We start from the raw sequence: 21,533 nt of genomic DNA on the forward strand, positions 1-21,533 counted from the left end.
AATAAAAACTGACCTCCGCCGCTCCCTAGACAGAGAATTGCGCATGTGCCATTAACCGCCCCTAACCCCCTCAACCACCATTCCCTCTTTCCTGCCCCGCCCACTCCGTCTCCAAAATCAGGCACATCCTCGCTGGGTCCCACTTCTGGCTCTGTTCCCACCTCCGCCTGCCGACTCCCTTAGCCTCCCCGTCCCTGATCGAGCCACGTCCAGACCCGCCCACTTGCCTTGGGACCCCGCCCCCAACCCTGACCGCACCCCTCCAACGCTCCCACGCCCTCGGCCACACCTCTAGCCCAGCCCGGCCCCGCCCCCCACTTCGGCAGTCGTCTGGCAGCGCCCGTGTCTTGCTGTGAACTTTAATGTTGTTTGCTATTCTAGCTGGTGGTTTCTCCATTAACCGCAGCTCCTCCTCTCCGTCTCTCCATCAGCGGGAGCGCTCGCCGACTGGTTTAAATGTTTTTTCTGGAGGAGGGTGTTACTCTGTGGAGTGAGTTTTCAGGCTGGAGGCCGCTGCTGCTCGTCATGTTGCTGGTAGTCGGGGCCTTCATCGTGGCCTTCGTTCTGCTCCTGTACATGGTGTCCCCACTCATCAGCCCCAAGCCCCTCAAGCTCAACGGATCGCACGTTGTGGTGAGTGAAAACTCCGCGGCAACGGGCGGCTCGGCCAAAATGTCAGCCTTCCGGCTCCTCTGATGCTGCTTGGCCTGCTGTGTTCATCCAGCTCTACACCTTGTTATCTCAGATTCTCCAGCATCTGCAGATCCTACTCTCTCCGACACAAAGCCATCCGCCCGGTGAATACTAGGAAGGGAACCGGCGGAGAAGCAGTCAAAGCCTAGTGTGAGGGCAGCAGGAGGGATTTGGTAATTGCGACTGTATGGGAGGTGACTGCACCTGTGTGCATGGGAAGGGAAGGTTGCGTTGACTGCCCCCATGTGTAAGTGATAGAGCGGAGGGTTGTGTAGAGAAGGGAAGGTAACAGGTCGCCGGTGCCGCACGGGTTAGAGGAGAGTGAGGCGGAAACTCCACCAACCCAACCCTGCTGCACGTGCACCTTTTATATATTCTGGACCAGATTTGTAGAGGTTGAATAATACATACCTCAGGTTACATATTGTAAATATATTCTATGTCAAACAAAACTTTTAAATGATTACAACTTCTCTGCTCACACTTTCCACTATTATTGTCGTCTTACCGATTAATCTCGTGTCATTAATGAGCAGTTTTCTGTTTCCCTTTATTTGTCTTTATAAATGTGAAGAACTGTATTTTTTTCTACTTCATGAATCTCTCTTGTTGATATCCCCAGGAATATTTCCTCTCGTTCTGTCTTTAGGCAGAGGTACAGTTGCCATTCAGAGGATCATAGGGTTCCTCTGTCGTAAGAGAAATGACTAGTGGTGTATTTGATCTGAAGGCCCCTACACCTCAGGCAAGGGGTGAGGTTGAGACGGAAGGACCCTCATGGTAGCCTAAACTGGTGTGGGGATCTTGCTTTGACATCATTCTGCGTCACATACCAGCCATCCATCCGCCTGAATTAACTTATTACTCACATAATTGTATGGGATAGTAGCAAATCCCAATGTTTTCCTACTCTCTTTCACCCTCTTCATATTAAAAAGTACAAAATCAGTATTTTGTATTTGTTTACATGGATACAGTTCAGTCTAAGGATCCACCGTGGTGAGAATTATAGATGCAAAGTTTGTTGCTTTCAGGTTTATCACACCTTGTTGGAGTCTGAAGTGTTGTTGTTTCAATACATTTTCATTTTCTCACACATCTCTGCAGAGAATTCTTTGTACTTTATTCTACCAACTTCTGGTGCCAATTCAGAGGTTTCCATCATGATTAGCAAAGTTCATAGTCTTTGATTTTAAAGTAAAATTAAATGTCGGGCAAGTATACTGGTTTGTTTTAGTAACAAAGCATGTTAGATTAACTTAAATTTCCTACCACAAAATAGAATCTCATCTCTAAGAGTAATGTTCATATTCTAAGCAAAAGGGTAATACCTCAAGATGGTTTTTGTCTTGCAAAATTTACTATTTGTGCATGTCAGCTGTTTTGGATTTTGCAGGTTGTCACACTGGTGACAGGTATATCTAATAATTATTTCAGATTTCAACTTTTAGAAACTTCAGTACGTTATTTAAAAAAAAATTAAGGTACAGCTTTGATCACAGAATTTACTCCAATTTCACATTAATGTCCTGATGATGAAATAATGTATTTCTTGGAGTGCAGCATCAAGTAACACATCACAGTAAAATCTAACTAATTCCCTAATCATTTCAAGACTGGAACAATCTTCTAATTGACTTTAAAATTGTCTACTGTGAATGATGTTTTGATCCAAACATTGATTCAAACTTGTCCATCGTCCTCATGTTGTTTCAGTCAGCAATTTGACTGGCTAACCACATTCGTTGTTCCTGGGGGCCCAAGTCTGAAACCCATTTGCCATTCTCACCTTCACTGTTCATGTTTTCTTTGATTTCACTAGTGAGCTTCCCCATGTTCTCTGACTTTTTCACTCCCCTCGCAAGACTGTTGCTGCTCATTCCCCATCTCTGTCATCATGTGAAATGTAAACTGCTTACAAACACAGTTTTCAATTCACAATTTTATCAAGTCGAAAGTGCTTTAAATTCTGAACCAAATTGGATGAACTTTTCATTTTCCTATCTTTCACCACCTAAGTTTCCTGACAACACAGCTTTCTACCTACACATACCTTCTACACATTCCCCCAGCTGAACAACATGAATGCAGTGTGGTACTTCTCTTCAAGATGGATTTTGATCTTTGGAAGAAGGAATTGAAATTCTAATTACCATTGCAAGCATCACTACTTTTGTATCCTTTTCTCTATTTGAACTTATCTTTTAGTCTTTTCTTGGCCTACAGAATGAGCATTAATTCTGTGGCAATTTTCAAATTCGCCCCTTTCTGTCCCTTGTGATCTCTGTCCTTTTGTACCTCCCTTAAATTCTCCATAATTAATAATTCCCTATTGTTGTCATTAGTCTCTATTCTTTCTAGAATCTTGTTTGCTGGTAAAAACCTTTGCTCCATTTCCAGCTATTTCTTGCTTTTCATCCTGCTTATTTTAAGCATTCTAAAATAAAAACAAAGTGCTGGAAATACTCAGCAGGTCAGGCAGTGTTAATGGAGAAAGAAACAGTTAACATTTCAAGTCTGCAACTTTTCACCAGATGATTAGTTGGGCAATTGAGAGTTGGGGTGGGGTGGCGGGAAAGGGCAGGAAAGTGAATGTGAGGAATGTTGGAACAGCCATGGTCCTCCTGAATGGTAGAATAGGCTCAAGGAGTCGAATGGCCTACTTCTGTTCCTTTTTTTTAATGGACATTTCAGTTCTGCTCCTAAGGGAGGGAAAGCATTGCCTCCCAAATCTCATTGGACAATTATTGGAGATACCTCTGCTTCTGTTCACTGCCATTGGTTTTTGAACTGTTTAGTAATTGTCCACATCCCTAACAGCAAGTACTGAATTTTCATTCCCTAATGGAACAGCCACCTCTCTGGACTCATTGTGGGGGCTCTACACTAAACTGTATGTGCTATAGCTGTCAACTGCCAGATGTGTCTGAATTGAAGATGCTTTTCCAGCTCAGCAGTCAGATTTTCCTGTTTGTTCTTGCCCTCCATTATAAATCTGCACTATCTCAGACTCATCTTTGCAACTAGTTTCACCAATATTTTCCCACGATCCTACCCATCACCTTTTTTTTAGAAAAATCTCAATTCTTTGCTTTTACACCATAAAGCTCCCTCCAGCTGCCTCTACTGTGTGCATCTAACTCATTTGCTCACTGAAATTAACCCACTCGCTTTTAAGAGTACCCAGTTAAATCTAATTCATGCAATGCAAATAGACTTAAGTAGACATGAGCACACGTTCCATGCCCTTGACTGAGATGGAAGCCTTGAGCCCTGTGTGTAATACTGTAGCAGTAAGATAGTCGTGCCTGAAGAAAAAGATAATTGGGTGTTCATCCTCCGACCCCCTCGATTGTTTCAGACTGTCTGCGAGCTGTTGTTGATCTATGCTGCTGGGTTGCATCTGTTCTTTGTTCATAAGTGCTATGCCTGAGTGGCATTTGTGCAAGTCACCCAAATTAGTTGAACCACTGCTGTTCATGTTTCAAAGCTTGAAATTCTACAAACATGGCAAGTTAATGTTTGTATTAAGCTTGGAAAATCCCTTCTATAGTGTGCTGATTTTTCAGAATTGGTTACCCCTGTTAGGCCCAGACCAATCGAAGCAATGCTAAGTTCATAAAATGTCCCCCTCTAAAACATAGGACGGAAAGATACTGGTGTAGTCCTTTTCCTTGTATGATTTGGGCTTTCAGCAAAGTACTTGAATTTTACATAGACTTCAGTACCTTGTAATGTAGAAGTGCTGCTTTGTTTTTTAATTTTATTACTTTCATTCAGTTTGACTCTTTTATTCTCCATTTCAACACTTCTCAGTCAACCTGCTGAATTTGTTTGTCTATTTTTTTTAATGACATGATTGTTATTGTTCATATATTTTTACCATAATTACTCGGCCTTTGCCAGAATGTTTTGATGTATTGAAATTCACCCTTTGGGGTAATCTTGAATAAGTTGTTATTATAACAAAATACCATTATTATAACTTCCTTAAACTGTTGCCCTTTCTAGATCCTAGTCTTGCCAACAGTATTGACATTTTCTTTAGAAATTGTTCCTGACTCTTACAAAATTATTGTCATAATATTAAAACTTCTAAAAAGTTTCAACAGCATGTCTTTTTCCAGCAATTCTAAAACTCAGCATTTCTCCTCTTAATAAAAACACCATTGCCAGCTAACTTCACGTAATCTTGTACGTTACTTGTAATGTATGTGTCAAATTTCCTCAAATTGACTTTGAGAAGGGAATCTACCTGAGTCAGTGGCAACGATGACAACCTGTATAATTGTAATTTTGGTTCACTGTCCTCCTTAACTATTGATGTCTTTGATATTGTTAGCTCCTCCATCTACCTCAATTACACCATGATCTTTTACCTCCTCTCTGAAATGTCATGCACAAATTGCCTATATGCCCTTTCTTCAGACTGCTCTAACTACCTTCCATGTTTTGTAACCTTGTGAGAAATGACTTTTGGTAAGACATTCAACTGACACTTAATTTGTTGCTCTATTAAGAATTATTTAAAGAGTATTGCATTTTCGTTCAACTAACAAGCATAGGCTTCGTGCACTTAATGGTAGGGCCTTGGGTAGTGTTATAGAACAGAGGGACCTAGGGGTTCAGGTATATAATTCTTTTAAGTTTGCTTCACACATAGTCAGGATGGTTAAAAAGGCATTTGGCATGCTTGCCTTTATTGCTCAGACCTACGAGTTTAGGAGTTGGAAGTCACATTGAGGTTGTATAGGACATTGGTGAGGCCTCTTCTGGAATACTGTTCCAGTCCTGGTCACCCAGTTGTAGAAAGGATATTATCAGGCTGGAGAGGGTTCAGAACAAATTTACCAGGATGTGATAGGTCAGGGTTTGAGTTATAAAGAAAGACTGTTAAGACTGGGACTGTTTTGACTGGAGCATAGGATGCTGAGAAGTGATTTACAGAAGTTTATAAAATAATGAGTGCTAAACATTTAATGATAGTTGTCTTTTCCATATGATGGGGGATTTCAAGACCGGAAGCCACAGTGTTAAGGTTAGGGGCATGAGGAGCAAATGCTTACACAGAAGGGTGGTTCATGTATTAAATGAACTTCTTGACAAAATGGTGGATGTGAGCACACTTACAGCATTTAAAAGACTTTAGCATGAGTACATGAACAGGAAAGGTTTGAAGGGACATGGGCTGGAGCAGGCAGGTCTAATCAGTTTAGTTTGGGGTTATATTCGGTGTGGACAAGTTGGTCCAAAAGGTCTGTTGCCGTGTGGTATGAATCTGACTCTGTTAGAGAGCTTTCCTGCTCAACATTTCCTCATAGCCAGAATTGTAGAAAAGCAAATAGAAAGGTGTTAGGTCATTCACTGTGTCTGTTTACGTGCACATGCAGTAACTATTTTAGGGCATTGCTGAAAGACTTGTTCGAGTGGTAGAAGCATTTGTTCTGTTGCTTCTTTCCTTAAAAAAAAATTCTGAAAAGGTTTCTTCTTGAATCTCTAACTTCTGTGTATTTTACCTAATCCACAGTTCTCTGGCCTGGGCCAACTTTGGATACATACATTCTTGTCCTCATTCACTTCTACAGCCTCACCACATTTTGTTAGGTAAAATATCTTCCAGGCATCTCTCCCACCTTGCACCCTCCATTGGTTTTGATTGCTATACTCTGTCTTTCTCCCGCTTCCCAAAACAGGAAGCTGTACTTTCAAACGTAGTACCTCCTAGAGGGAACTAAATGTTATACCTGGGATAATGGGAACTGCAGATGCTGGAGAGTCCAAGATAACAAAGTGTGAAGCTGGATGAACACAGCAGGCCAAGCAGCATCTCAGGAGCACAAAAGCTGACGTTTCGGGCCGAGACCCTTCTTCAGAAAAGAGGGATGGGGAGAGAGTTCTGAAATAAATGGGGAGAGAGGGAAAGCGGATTGAAGATGCACAGAGGAGAAGATGGGTGGAGAGGAGACAGACAGGTTAAAGGGGCGGGGATGGAGCCTGTAGAGGTGAGTATAGGTAGGGAGGGGATAGGTCAGTCTGGGGAGAACGGACAGGTCAAGGGGGCAGGATAAGGTTTGCAGGTAGGAAATGGAGGTGCGGCTTGAGGTGGGAGGAGGGGATAGGTGAGAGGAAGAACAGGTTAGGGAGGCGGGGACAAGCTGGGCTGGTTTTGGGATGCAGTGGGGGGAGGGGAGATTTTGAAGCTTGTGAAATCCACATTGATACCATTGAACTGCAGGGTTCCCTACATCATGTTTGCAGACAACACAAAGCAGGGTGGGCGGATGCAGCATGTGCTTCTGTGTGATTTGCCAAATACATAACAGATGCGGTATACTGTGGGTGAATGTAAAGTTAACAACATTGGTATTGAAAGCAGAAAGGCATATTATTATCTCAATGTTGCTATTTTGGAAAAGGGGGAAGTGCAACAAGACCTGGGTGACCTCTACGCCAATTGCTGAAAGTAAGCATGCAAGTACAGCAGGCAGTGAAGAAGGAAACTAGACCAGTTAGCACCAGATTCACTGGATTGAAAAGAAAATGTTAGAGATCGCAGCAGGTCAGGCAGCATCCGTGGAGAGAAAGCAAACTAATGTTTTGAGTCCTGATGACTCTTTGAGACCTGAACACTCTGAAGAATCATCAAGACTCAACGTTAGCTTGCTTTTTCTCCGTGGATGCTGCCTGATCCGCTGTGATCTCCAGCATATTTTGTTTTCACTTCAAATTCCAACACCTGCAGTAATTTGCCCTTGTAATCACTGGAGTTCAGAAGAATGAAGGAGCATGTTATAAAAACCATGAAACTCTAACACAACTAGTCAAGGTAAATGCAGGAAAGATGTTCCAGGTAACTGGGATGCCCATGCCTGGGGTCACCGTTTAAGAAGATGGGTTAGGCTATTGGGACACTGAGAAATTTCCTCAATGGCAGACTGGTGAGGCTGTAGAATTCTCTGTTACAGAATTCAGGTGAAGTCAAAATATTACGTATCTTCAAGAGGAGTTAGATATAGTTCTTGAGGCTAAAGGGATCAAACAGTATAGTTAGAAGGTTAAGAAGTGATTTGATCAAAGTCTTAAAGATATTAACAGGAAAAGGCAAGGTAGATAAAAAGAAAATGTTTCCACTGGTTGGGAATTCTAGATATAGGCAACATAATATGAGAATTAGGGCCAGACCATTCAGGAGAGATGATAGGAAGCATTTCAACATGAGGGTGGGAGATGTTTGGAAAACACTTCCACAAATGGCAGTAGATTCCGGATGAGTTGTTAACTTTAAATCCGAGCAAATATATTAAGGGATTTTGGTCAAGGCCACAGAACAACTATGATCTCATTAAACGTTGGAACAGGCTTGATTGGCAGAATAGTTTACTTGTGTTCTTATTTGTGGGGAGAAAGCGAGTAAGGAATAATACTGAGTTGTAAAAGCAGCCATGAACATATTGAATGATTGAGCAGGCTTGAAGGTTCAAAAGGCCCCTCTTAATTTTCTGTTTCTTTGAAATGCCTACCCAAATCATTTTGTATTTTAAAAGAAATTTGTGTTCAACTTTTTTCTCTACTTCTTTCACCTAACACCATTTGCTTTGTAATAATGTGTAGTTTTGAATTGAATTGAATCACTTATTGTCACGTGTATTCAATGTAAATATACTGTGAAAAATGTGTACCTTTACCATATGCACGTGGTGTCATTCGCATTAACTTAGAATAAGATAAAGAAAAAAAATTACTTTTGAAAGTCCAACTTCTCTTTCCGTTGTTGCAGTCCCATTTTGGTCTTTCCAGCACGCTGCATGCCTTTGCCAGCATCCAACTTCGGGCTTTCCAGCCTACTGTCACTGCCAGTGTCCCACTCTTGGCTGCCTCACTGGCTTGCTCTTGCCGCCACTGCCTCACTGGTCCACTCTCCATCCGTTTTTGCTGCAGGACGTGGCCCACGTCTGCCACATGGTTCCATATCACGACCTGGCAACTTCCAAATTCCTTAAGTAGTTAAAAGGGGTTGGGGTGGTAGAATTGCAGCAGAGGGAGAGAAAAGAAGGAGACTATCCTTTATAAAAGAAAGGAATACACGATGAAAAAAGAACCTGGGAAGCACCAAAGATCAGAGGGAGCATGGTGTGCATGCATGCCAGTCTCCTAAGGAATCTGGGCTGGTGGATAATATGGTGAAGAATGCATACGGGATACTTTTCGTTTTTAAGAGCAAGAAGGTTATGCTGGAATTGTTAAAGTGTTTAGGCCATAGGTTTGTGTTATACATGCAGTTCTGGAATCCACATTATAGGAGAACTATGATTGCACTGGAGTAGGTACTCGGGAGCTTTACCAGGATGTTGCCTGGGCTGGAGAATTTGTAATGAAATTGGGGAGTCTGGTCTTGTTTTCCTTAGCAGATATGATTCAGTTGCATAAAATTGACAGGCGTTGATAGGGTAGGCAGGAAGAAACTCTGATCCCTCCATTGTGGACAAATGACCAGGAAGCTGACATTTAAGGGAAGGGGCAGGAGGCTTTGAAGAGATGAGGAAAAACCTTTTCATCTGGGGGTGGTGGGGATCTGGAAATCTGCCAGTGTGGTATGGGTAGAAACCCTCATGACTTTTAAGAGTATCTAGATGGGCACTTGTGAGCAAGTTGTTGAGTCAAGTGCTGGAAAAGTGGATTTATAAGAGTTAAGTGATCTGTTTTTGTCCAGTGTGGACGTGATGGACCGAAGAGTCTTTTTCTGTGGTGTGGGTGAGGTGAATTTCCAAGGTTGGTTCCCCAAGTAGGGGAATCCATATCTCCAAGGGCATAGGTACAAGGTGGGAGGAGAAAGATTTGAGACCTGAGGGGCAGCCTTTTTATGCAGAAGGTGATGCATTTATGGAGTGACCTGCTAGAGGAAGTGATAGCGGCGGGTATAATTACGACATTTACAAGACGTTTGGACGGGTATGTGGACAGGACAGGTTTAGAGGGATAGGGTCTAAATGCAGGTAAAAGAGACTAGTTCAGTTTAGGAAACCTAGTGACCATGGACGAGTTGGGCCAACGGGCTTGTTTCTATGACTGTGTGACTAGTGTTAATTAGTTCATTTACAATAGCAAACAGTTGCATTACTTAATGTTTGTTGGACAAATCGTCACTCACTTCAGTAATTTATGCTTTTGCTATTCTGCAAGTATAATAAACACAAGCAAAGATGCCCAAGTAAACGTAAAGAAGAAGGGTAGGCAGGAAAGGAGAAAACTGAATGATTTTTGTGCACATTGTTCAGTAGGTTTCAACATGTGTTAAAACATTTTAGACTCCCTTCCCATTTTAATTTTCTACAGTGTGAAATTTCATTTTCCAGGTGTTAAATTTGGCCTAATTTGCTGCATATCTGCAGAGTAATAAATATTTTGGCAAAAAAAATGAAATCACTTGTGTATAGAATGTTCCTTGAATCAGAGAGTCATGAAAAATGATGTTTCTAATTACAATGTTTTTTTTAACCATGCAGGTGACAGGGGGATCAAGTGGTATTGGGAAATGTATTGCTATTGAGTGCTTCAAGCGTGGTGCTTTTATAACTCTGGTGGCTCGAGATGAGGTATGTTAATTGAAACATGACTATTGTACTTTCACTTTGTGATTCTCTTGCATTGAATTAATTCAGTGCCTTAAATCAAGCCACCTGAAAGGTTAAGAAGAATTTTGTTTAAATTGACTTTTTCTTCTGTTCTGTTTGCTATAAGGCTGTGAAATAAGAATCTTGACACTTTTTACTTAACCTGCTCAGATGTTTTAATAGTGATAATGAGAACTGCAGATGCTGGAGAATCCACGATAACTAAGTGTGAAGCTGGATGAACACAGCAGGCCAAGCAGCATCTCGGGAGCACAAAAGCTGACGTTTTGGGCCTAGACCCTTCATCAGAGAGGGGGATGGGGAGACGGTTCTGAAATAAATAGGGAGAGAGGGGGAGGTGGACTGAAGATGGAGAGAAAAGAAGATAGGTGGAGAGGAGAGTATAGGTGGGGAGGGGATAGTTCAGTCCAGGGAAGATGGACAGGTCAAGGAGGTGGGAGGAAGGGATGGATGAGAGGAAGAACAGCTTAGGGAAGCTGAGACAGGCTGGGCTGGTTATGGGATGCAGTGGGTGGAGGGGAGATTTTGAAGCTTGTGAAATCCACATTGGTACCATTGGGCTGCAGGGTTCCCAAGCGGAATATGAGTTGCTGTTCCTGCAACCTTCGGGTGGCATTGTGGCACTGCAGGAGGCCCGTGATGGACATGTCATCTGAGGAATGGGAGGGGGAGTTTTAATACACTTCTGGAGAAGGTGGGACTTGAACCTATGCCTTCTGGACAAGAGTTAGGGATACTATCACTGCACAACAGGAGTCCTTGACATTTTACAAAATTGAAAAATGTTCCAATGCTACAACTGTCTAGAAATGTAGTCTCCATTTTCTTCAAATTAGTGGACAGATATCTTGGACTGAAGCTGACTTATTTCTGCAAAGAAAAACATGTTCAGCGTGATTCATTTGTCAAAAGCAGGGAAATGCTGAATTTAAGTAATTTTAAATTGCAGACTTTTGGGATAGACCACAAAATAATAGTTCCTCTCTTCGTCTAGATGCTCTCTTTACCAAAAATCCTCTATTGATATCCCAATTTGTACTAAGTCCCATTTGTTTTTGCTTCTCTGTACCCACAATCTAAAGTTGTTTCCAAGCTCAGTTGCTATTCAGGTTTTTTCTTTCTTGTGTTTAAATCACTCCATAGCATTCTCCTCGGTCCATTCAGTACCCCATTCTAGCCTTGCAAGTGTTCTGAGTTCCTCCAACTCTGTCTCCCTCTTATCCTTCATCACATCATTTCCTTTAACTGTAAATTTAAAATTGAGTCCTTGATTTCCCTCCCTCACAACTTAACCAAAAAGAAGACAAGTTAAAGCATTGAAGAGTAATTGTTGAACTGAGGCATTAGTCATGGCAAATAAAGAGAGAACAGATGAATTGAACAGAAGTTTTACATCAGCGTTCCGTCAAGAGGAGACTGGTAACATTCCAGAAATAGCTATATTTCGGGAGAAGAAAGCGGGGGATGGTATTCAAGAAAATTGCAATTACCAGGGAAGTAATACTGAGTAAATTGTATGAAGTGTGAGTTGACACATGCCCAGGCCCTGATGGATATTATCCTGGGGTCTTAAAATAAGTAGCCAGTAAGATAGTTGATGTGTGGTTTAAATTTTCCAAAAACGCAATAGATTTGGGAAAAGTTACTTTTAGATTAGAGAATAGCTAATGTAACTCCTTAACTCAGAACATGAGGGAGGCAGAAGCGAAGGTACTTGGATAAGTTCAGAGCAGCCAGGTAGAGCCAGTATAGTTTTGTCAAAGAGCAAACGTGTTTAACTAATTTATTGAAGAAATTACTTGTGCAGTGGATAAAAGGAAACCAGTGAATGTGTTGTGCTTATGTTTCCAGAAAGCATTTGATGTGGTGCCACACCACAGTGTTGAATATGACAAATTGGCATGGATAGAAGATTGCTTTCTACTAGCCAGCTGAAGAGTAGGAATAAATAGATATGTTTTAGGCTGGTTGTCATGAGTAGTGTGCCATGGGCTGATGCTGGGGCTTCAACTCATAAATTTTAATGTAAATGATTTGGGTGAAGGGACTGCAGGTATGGTCGCTATATTTGCTGGTGATACAAAGGTAGGTAGGAGAGTGAATTGTGAAGCGGATATAAGGAGTCTGTAAAGGTAGATAAATAGATTGAGTGGCAAAATAAATGATCCAGAAAATGAGGTATAATCAGGAAAGTTTGAAACTGCCTGTTTTGGCCAAAAGAATACATAAAATAGCTTATTTAAATGGTGACAGGATGCAGAGAATATCTGGGTGTCCTAGTGCATGAATCACAATGTTTGAGCACATGTACAGAAAGTAATCAGGAAAGCTAACAATGTTAAGTGAGAGGAATTGAATGCAAGAGTAGGGAAGTTGTGCTTCAACACAACTGTTTGGTAACTGTGAGGTAGAAAGAACTGCCAATGCTGGAGTCAGAGATAAGTTTGGAGCTGGAGAAGCACAGCAGGTAACATCAGGGGAACAGAAAAGTTGACGTTTAGGGTTGGGGCCCCTCTTCAGAAATGGGTATGTTTGGTAACTATTCCAGATATTACAAATTGTGTGAAAATTTAATGGCTGAGTAAGAATCCCTTAAACTTTTCCTCTCCATGTGTTTTTAGGAACTTTGTACTGCTTGCTGTGATTAGGTTGGATCTGAGTATAAGAACTTAAGTGAAAAAGGAGTTTAGGATTTTTTAGTTATAAATAGTAAAAATGATGATTCTTTGTAGTTGAAAATATTTTGATTTGTCGTTCAAATTATAAATGTTGTAGGAAACAATCTTTATCTCTTATGAATATTTAAATTTTAATTGTTGCACCTAGATTAAGATGCTTTGAAAGGTGCAAAGCAAACTCAAAATGCTTCCTGAATTGCAAATTATTCATGCATTTGAATTTGCAAAATTCATTGATCAAAAAACAGTGAAACTGAATCACTTGAGGTTTGGTAAACAGTTAGATTTTTTTTAAACTTAGAGTCTTCGATTTTAGAATGTGCCATCATGAATTTCTAAAATTGGTAGTCTGAAAATGTTTCTGCATTTTCAATTCCTTTTGTTTTCCAGGGCAAACTTCTGCGGGCGAAGAAGGAAATTGAGAAGCATTCAATTAATGATAAACAGGTGGGTGTAGAAGACGAGTAAGCATTGTGACTGTTGCATACTAAAGCATTTTGAATGTTTGAGTGTGAAACTCTTGTGATTTAAATGCAGTTGTTGTATTTCTAAGTCACTTCTTTGTTCACTGACATTTTATTAAAAGAACAGTTTGTTTGTAGCAGGGGAACGAGAAAGCTTTCGTTTTGGCAGGGAAAATTGTACAACTGTGATAGATGATAAATAGTTCTCTTTTTGCGCCAACAATGTCAGCCATAGTTCTAATAACTGATCTTGAAGCTAGCTTCCATAGCGTTAGTATTTCCATCAGATTGGTTCCTACTTTTATACTTCTATAGGGTGTTATCATGTGTAAAGGCCTGAGCAATTGGAAGTGGGGCATATTCACTTGCAAATTATTGGGCATATTGATGAGATCCTTTCAGATATCCACTTAGTATTGCAGTTTACTTTTTGTTTTTCTTCTTGAGAAATGGCCTACCCTTTACGCTTTTGCCTTCTTTCCACAATCCACATTCCCTAGAGGTGGGCAATCTGTCAGTTGAACAGGAGTGGCTTTGCCCTACTCCCAACAAACCTTACCTTTGCATGCATACTCTGTTTCATTCTCCCTTGTGTGCTTCTTGTATTTCTACTGCTCACTTACATCTGTGCCTTTCCTCCCACCATGTGCAGCGTTTATCTACCCGTAGGCTTTCTTATCCTTTGTGTCTTCATTTCTTGTGCTCCCACAGTCTCCTTCCTGTCTCTACCACTTTCCTTTATGCAATTAATTTCATCATGTAGTCCCTTTTTCAAAATTATTCTGGTTGATTTGTTCTTGCATAGAATTTATTTTGCATCATAGATTTTTGTGCTGTTTTGTTTACAAAGCATGGGTTTGAGACAATATCTTCTGATTGGCTTCACAGGTAGTATTGTGTATATCTGTTGATGTTTCGAAAGACTATGGACAAGTGCAAAGTGTAATTAAACAAGTAAGTCTGCGTTTTAAAAATTAACATGCTAACCATACAATTTAATATAATAGATCCTGTGTATATATTATTGACCCTGAAGAGGATTGGGTAAAAAAAGACTGCTGTTTTTGTTGCTGCTATAATGCTGCAGTAGACCTGTACTCTGAATATGTTGACTGACAAATGCATCTCATGTTTATTGTGTTGTCCTGATTCTTTACACTTCTTTCTATCTTCTCATAAACAATTAAATCTTGTATCATGTAAGACAGCAACTGAGCACTGATCTTCATGATTTATAGAAAATGTGTGGCATTCTGCAACACAAACTCAAATGTCGTATACTTTCCAGAAAATCTAATCCAAAGTATAATAGTGCAGTTTGATTTATTCATTATCAGAAGTTAAGGTGGAATTGTAGGAGATTTGCCGTAAAGAATTGAATCTTACATAAAGACTGTGTCTTTGATAGTAAAAAAATTGGAGTTTATTAACAGGAGTTTATGGTGGAAATCAATATTTTTGCCATTCCAGGGAATAATTTCAAAATATCTACGCTAATTTTTTGTTATTCATTGAAATAATCTTAATTTGCTGGGACAAAAGGAAATTGAATGTAGATCTGTTTTTGCACAAATATTGTTTTTAAGTTTACTGTATATTGTACATCATTAATTCTTTCTCCCCTGTTTTATGCACATTTGAAATTCTTTCATTGAGAACAGTTAGGTAGAACATGGAACTGTACAGCCTTCGGCGCACAATGTTATGCCCAGCATGGTGCCAAATTAAATTAATCCCTTCTGCCTGCCCTTGTTCCGCATCCCTCCATTCCTTGATTATTCATGTGCTTATGTAAAGTCCCTTACACACCCCTACCAAATCTGCCGCCTCCAGGCTCCGGGCTCCTACCACATTCTGTGTAAGAGATTTAAAAAAAAAACTTGTCCCTAACATCACCTTTTGAACTTCCCCTCTCACCTTAAATGCATACCCCCAAGTCCTAGACATTTCAACATTGGGAGAAAAGGTCCTGACCATCAACCCATCTATGCATCTCGTTTTATAGACTTCTTTCAATTCTCCCCTCGGCCTCTGTCGCTTCACAGAAAATTTTTTTAGTCTCTTTTTGCCTAGTTTTTCTAGTCTCTTCTTGTAGTTCAGACTCTCTAACCCAGGCAGCATCCTAGTAAACCTCTTCCGCACCGTCTCCAAAGCCTCCACGTCCCATCTGTAATGTAACAACCAGAATTAAATGCAGTACTCTAAGTGTGGCCTAACCAAAGTCTTATAAAGCTGCAACATGACATCCTGACTCTTGTACTTCATTCCCCAGCCAATAAAGGCAAGCGTGCCATACGCCTCTTCACCACCCTGTCTACATGTGTGGCCACTTATACGTCACAAACTGCAGAGGTCCCAGTATGGATCCCTGCAGAATACCATTAGTCACAAACTTCCAGATATAAAAACCCTTCCACCGTTACCCCCTGCCTTCTATGGGCAAGCCAATTGTGAATCCACATGGCTAAGTCACCATGGATCCCATGTATCTTAATCTACTGGATGAGCCTGCCATGAGGGACTTCGTTGAAACTCTTAATAAAATCCACGTAGACAGCATCCACTCTATCTTCATTGATCAACACTATCACTTCCTCAAAATTCAAACAAAATACTTGAGCATTCATCTTTTTCCTTTTACCTATTTAAATGTGGGAATCTCAGTATGTGAATAATGTAGACATTTCCCCTAGAGTGCAGACAAAAAACTATGATCATTTGTCTCTAATGTTGTGTTCCTTAAAACATTAAGTAGGTCAAATAAACAGGAATCTGTCCTTTTCTTAACCAGACATCTTGTCCTGAGTCATTAATTTATTCATATTTAACTGTCACTGTAGGCACAGGAGAAGCTGGGTCCAGTTGACATGCTTGTAAACTGTGCTGGCATATCTGTTGCGGCAAAGTTTGAAGATATTGACATTGGCTTCTTTGGTGTGAGTAATTTGCATTATTAGACTTAAATTGTTTTCTGCAGTTCGAGCCAATTTCTAGGAGCATCAACAGTAGATTGCATTCTACCTAACTAATGTGGAGCTGTACAAAGCACTTTTTTTTTGTTCCAAATAAGTGGTTGCGTATTTTTAATGTCTCCTGATTTCTTCAGTGTGTGTTCTCTGGTGAAGTGGAAGATTGTTTATCACCCAGGATTTTTTAAAACGAAAATTTGTTTTATTACCAAAATTGTTTTGGCGCTCTGTGGTTTTCTTTAAACTGCCATTGAATAGACATCTAACCCGGGGCTTGTTTCTTGGAATTTTCAGTGACTGGAGTAAGAATAGAAAAGGACAGGTTGTCAAGTAATTTATCTGAGAAGAAATGCTCTATGCACATATTGATTGAATTCTTTAATATGAAAATTGGGATAACAAATTTAAGTTTTCAAAGCAGTATTGTGTTAGCAAAGATGCTGTAGACTCAATCGCTTAATTAGCATCAAAAGCAGAAATTGTTGGAGAGACTCCGCAAGTCTGGTTACATCTTTGCGAGAAAGCTGAGTTAGTTTTTTGAATCCAGTGACCCTACTTCAGAACCTGACTCGGAAGATGGGCCCCTGGACTCAAAACGTTAACTCTGCTTTCTCTCCACAGATGCTGCCATACCTGTTGAGTTTCTCCACCAATTTGTTTTTGGTCAGTACTTGAGCATCTTCAGTTTTTTTGCTTAATTTAGTTTTTAGTACTATATTTAGTATTATATGTTATGTTGATACAGAGTAATACCATTTTCTAAAGCACACAACATTGTTTGAAATTGATTTTAAAAACCAGTCTTTGTTTATGTTATATTTCTACTTCCAGCACTAGTGTGTATCGTTTTACTGTTCTGAATTTAAAGATTTCAAATGGTTTGTCTTTGCTTTTTGAAAGTCTTGAAACAAATAATAACATGTTATACTTTCATTATTTGTGATGTAGTAGTTTATTTTAGGAAAAGACTTGAAAATAGTGTTCATTGCATTGAATCCTTCAAAGTTCAACAATGTTCTCTTAACACTCTTGATTATGACAAGTTGATTTATGACTTTTTTTCCTTTTGCATAAACTAAACATGTAGCTTTTTTCTTGCACAATCGCAGAGCTAATCCGAAGTAATTTTCAAGCACCTTGCTTTCAATAGTAGATGACTATTCATACCTGAACTGTAATTACAATAAATTAACAGCACATTTTTTGAAGATTTTGTAATGCATTGCAAAGCTGTTTTTTGTACCTAGCTTTCAATCCCACTGAGATTGATAGAAATCTATGCAATTTGCCAGCCCTGCATGAAGTGAAGCAAGCTACTTTTGCTTCTCTTCTTTCTTAATGTATGAAGGATGGAGTGAACTGCTAGTACTACTTCTGGCATAGGGAAGACTGCTACAGACTGTGCAGATTTCATTTTTTTTGGATAGCTCTGTCAAGAATTTATTTTTGATTTTTGTTTTGTTTTGGGATCAACAACAAAAGGATTACAGCAATGGTATCATCTGTGTCAACCTCATCTATGAAAAATTATCTGTAACTTTAAGCTAATGCTGCTCCAAAAAGATGATCAGTAAAACTGTAAACGTTTACTGGATAGTCCATCCTATAGTTCATGTTGCTCATGCTGTGTAGCTCTATTGCAAGTGGAGAGCATGGTAATGATGATGGTAATAGGAATGCCAGTAGTAATAAAATTTTATGCTGGTACTTGAATATTGAGAGCCATCCATATCTTTATCTTGTCTTAGCAAGCAGAGGGACCTGACGTGCATGCATTTTATTGAACTGAAAGTGTCTTTTAACATTTAGTACTGTGCAGATTTTCAAGATTTGATATTCGGGGTTTAAAATCCTATCTCAGTATAAAATGTTGACAAATCTACTTTTATGCAAATTAAATGTTACATCATTTTGTATTGTAAATGTATCTGGACAATTTGAATGACTATTGTTTTGATCAGTACTACTTTTCATTCTCCCAGAGGTTAATGGAAATCAATTATCTGGGTAGTGTTTATCCTACTCGAGCAGTCATTCATACAATGAAGGAAAGGAGAATGGGGAGGATCGTGTTTGTGTCATCCCAGGCTGGTCAACTGGGCTTATTCGGTTATACAGCTTATTCTCCATCCAAATTTGCTTTGCGTGGATTAGCTGAATCTTTACAAATGGAGGTGTGTTTTTCAATTTTCTGTTTGTTATAGCTTTTGGTACTTTGTGTTGCCTGTATAAAGGTACCATAAATTAGTGTTTTCTTTATCTTAATGCTGGATTTTTTTTATTTTGAACAGGGTTAATGTGGCCAAAAATAATTTTCTTTTAATTAGCAGACATTTTTGGCACCAATAATATCTGGAGTGAGACTGGACAATATTTGTAACGTATTCCAAGGCCGCTTTTTTGAGTACAGAATTGTTTTCCATTTCTGGGCCTGCCTTCATCAAAGGTTCAAATCAATCTTAGTCGCTATTTCTCTCGGGAATTGGAATGGGAAGGGGTACTTGGATGTGGAAGGCTGAAGTTTTCAGAAAAGTTTTGCAGGCCATTCATTGTGCCCACAGCAGGTAGTAAATAAAAACTTGGACAGAGCGATAGAACAGGATTGTTGCTGGCTTAATTGAGCTAAGAAATGGTGAGAGTCAAAAACAAGAAAAGGCCTCGAATGAAGGAAAGGTAAAACGCAACTTGATAGATGGGCCTGTTGGGCCTTTTTTTTAAACCTTGCAATAAGTAGGTAAGATTCTGTTTACAATTATGTATGTATATCCATGGGATTGCACTCCATTTAAAAATGCAGTAAAGATTGTGTGGAACATCTGTTTGTCTGCCGTGTTCCTCTGTTATGTTAGCAAATGGCACTTCAACAGGAAGGTAACAAAAGATGAGATTGAAATATCATGTTTTCAAATGATGCATGGACAGCCATTGAATATTCATAGATCATTCACAGAATCCCTACAGTGTGGGAACACTACCTTCGGCCCAACAATCCACACTGACCTTCAGAGAATTCCACCCAGAGCCATCCTCCTATAACCCACCTGATCTACACATCCCTGAACACTGGGCAATTTAGCATGGCCAATCCACCTAGCCTGCACATCTTTGGACTGTCGGAGGAAACTGGACCACCTGGAGGAAACCCACACAGACAGGGAGAACGTGCAAACTCCGCACAGACAGTCACCCAAGGGTGAAATCAAGTGCAGGTTCCTGGCGTTGTGAGGCAGCAGCACTAACCGCTTTGCTGCTCCCAAACATTGGGGAGGTCATGCCAAGATATTGTGCTCTGTTTCTTTTAAAACGTCATGCATATGCCACAAAGTATTTTGATTTTTCATATATTTCAGAACTTAATTCTTATTCTCTATCCACAGTCTTGTAATTAAAAGCTGTCAAGCATAGTTAATGCCCATCACTTTTTCCCTTTTTTTGCTGTAATTTTTTGATTTTTTTTCTTGGGTTTGGTTAGCTATAGTTAAATTGTGCCCTGTAACCTCCAATTGTACAAATTGAACCAACCATGGAGCCTGAAAACACTGCCAGCCCCACACATCAAATATTAAATATCAACGGAGTCAAGTTAGGTAAAGGGGAAGCACAACAAGATCCAGGTGTTCTTGTACATCAGTCAATGAAAGCAAGCACGCAGGCACAGCAGGCAGTGAAGAAAGCTAATAACATGCTGGCCTTCATAACAAGAGGAATTGAGTATAGGAGCTGTACAGGGCCCTGGTGAGACCACACCTGGAGTATTGTGTGCAGTTTTGGTCTCCAAATTTGAGGAAGGACATTCTTGCTATTGAGGGGGTGCAGCATAGGTTCACGAGGTCAATTCCCAGAATGGTGGGACTATCAAATGTTGAAAGATTGGAGCGACTGGGCTTGTATACGCTTGAGTTTAGAAGGATGCAAGGGAATCTGATTGAGACGTATAAGATTATTAAGGGATTGGACACTCTGGAGGCAGGAAGCATGTTTCCGCGGATGGGTGAGTCCAGAACCAGAGGACACAGTTTAAAAATAAGGGGTACGCCATTTAGAACAGAGTTGAGGAAAAACTTCTTCACCCAGAGAGTGGTGGATATATGGAATGCTCTGCCCCAGAAGGCAGTGGAGGCCAACTCTCTGGATACTTTCAAGAAAGAGATGGATAGAGCTCTTTAAAGGTAGTGGTATCAAGGGTTATGGGGATAAGGCAGGAACAGGATACTGATTGTGGATGATCAGCCATGATCATAATGAATGGTGGTGTTGGCTCGAAGGGCTGAATGGGTTACTCCAGCACTTATTGTCTTAAGCAAGCAATTTGTCAAAAATTAATTAATCTGATCATACAAAGTCTAATATCTTCTGTTGTTGTGAGCATATCTACTGGGAGATTTCTTTTTTAATACAAAGTATAATATGGCTCTGCCTATAGTGAAGTTTAGAATAACACACTGCTACTTCCATAATTTATGCTTAAATTCTCATTTGTGCTAAATCCTGATGTGTATTCAGATTTGTTAGGGTAATGACAAATGCTAATAATTTACTGTCAAAATTTATGCTACGTCAAGCTCATTAAGTTTTCATTCTTGCCTTGTCACGTGAATAAGTAGGCAAGACGTTAGATTCAGCATGGTGAGATAGTTAGTTATTCTTATACACAAATTTCCTCTCGGTGCTGACCTACAATGCAATCGGCATTGATTTAGGGGTAGCAACTCTTGGTTTTTCTCTTCTCCTGACCAGCTTTGAGAACTTGGGTCATTTAATAGCTGAAGAGATAAGTGGATCTGTACTTGACTGCTGTTATGGGCCTTGGAAATCTGAGTCCTTAATTCTCAAGCTGCCCTTTTTTATTTTCCATGCTGTAAATGTTGGGAATAAGGAGACTATAATATAATTCATGATCATCCTATTTCCATCCTTCAGGTGCACGTTAGAGTTTGATGCCAAACTTTTGAATTGATTCTGCAGTGCTTCATAGATATTTTCCCTAAACTTTACTTGTTTGTTTTCTAGGTGAAGCCATACAATATATACATTACAGTTGCTTATCCTCCTGATACAGACACACCTGGTTTTCAGGAAGAGAATAAAGTCAAGGTC

At 40.0% G+C, this 21,533-nt stretch overlaps 1 protein-coding gene across 2 annotated transcripts in view; it reads left to right on the forward strand.

Annotated features, from left to right (window-relative positions):
* Positions 1-281: 281 nt before the first annotated feature.
* The window catches only part of kdsr (3-ketodihydrosphingosine reductase), a 50,328-nt gene continuing 29,076 nt past the window's right edge, over positions 282-21,533 (forward strand). The window contains exons 1-7 of one of the 2 annotated variants that reach the window (XM_048522651.2): positions 283-633; positions 10,197-10,286; positions 13,394-13,450; positions 14,356-14,421; positions 16,308-16,403; positions 18,419-18,610; positions 21,447-21,530. In XM_048522651.2, coding sequence (XP_048378608.1) covers positions 457-633; positions 10,197-10,286; positions 13,394-13,450; positions 14,356-14,421; positions 16,308-16,403; positions 18,419-18,610; positions 21,447-21,530 — 762 coding nt within the window. In that variant the 5' untranslated portion in view covers positions 283-456. Of the gene's footprint in view, positions 634-10,196; positions 10,287-13,393; positions 13,451-14,355; positions 14,422-16,307; positions 16,404-18,418; positions 18,611-21,446; positions 21,531-21,533 lie in introns of both variants that reach the window. The other variant, XM_048522659.2, reaches the window with a different exon arrangement.

Source organism: Stegostoma tigrinum, chromosome 2 (assembly GCF_030684315.1).
Source record: "Stegostoma tigrinum isolate sSteTig4 chromosome 2, sSteTig4.hap1, whole genome shotgun sequence".
Taxonomy (NCBI): Eukaryota; Metazoa; Chordata; class Chondrichthyes; order Orectolobiformes; family Stegostomatidae; genus Stegostoma; species Stegostoma tigrinum.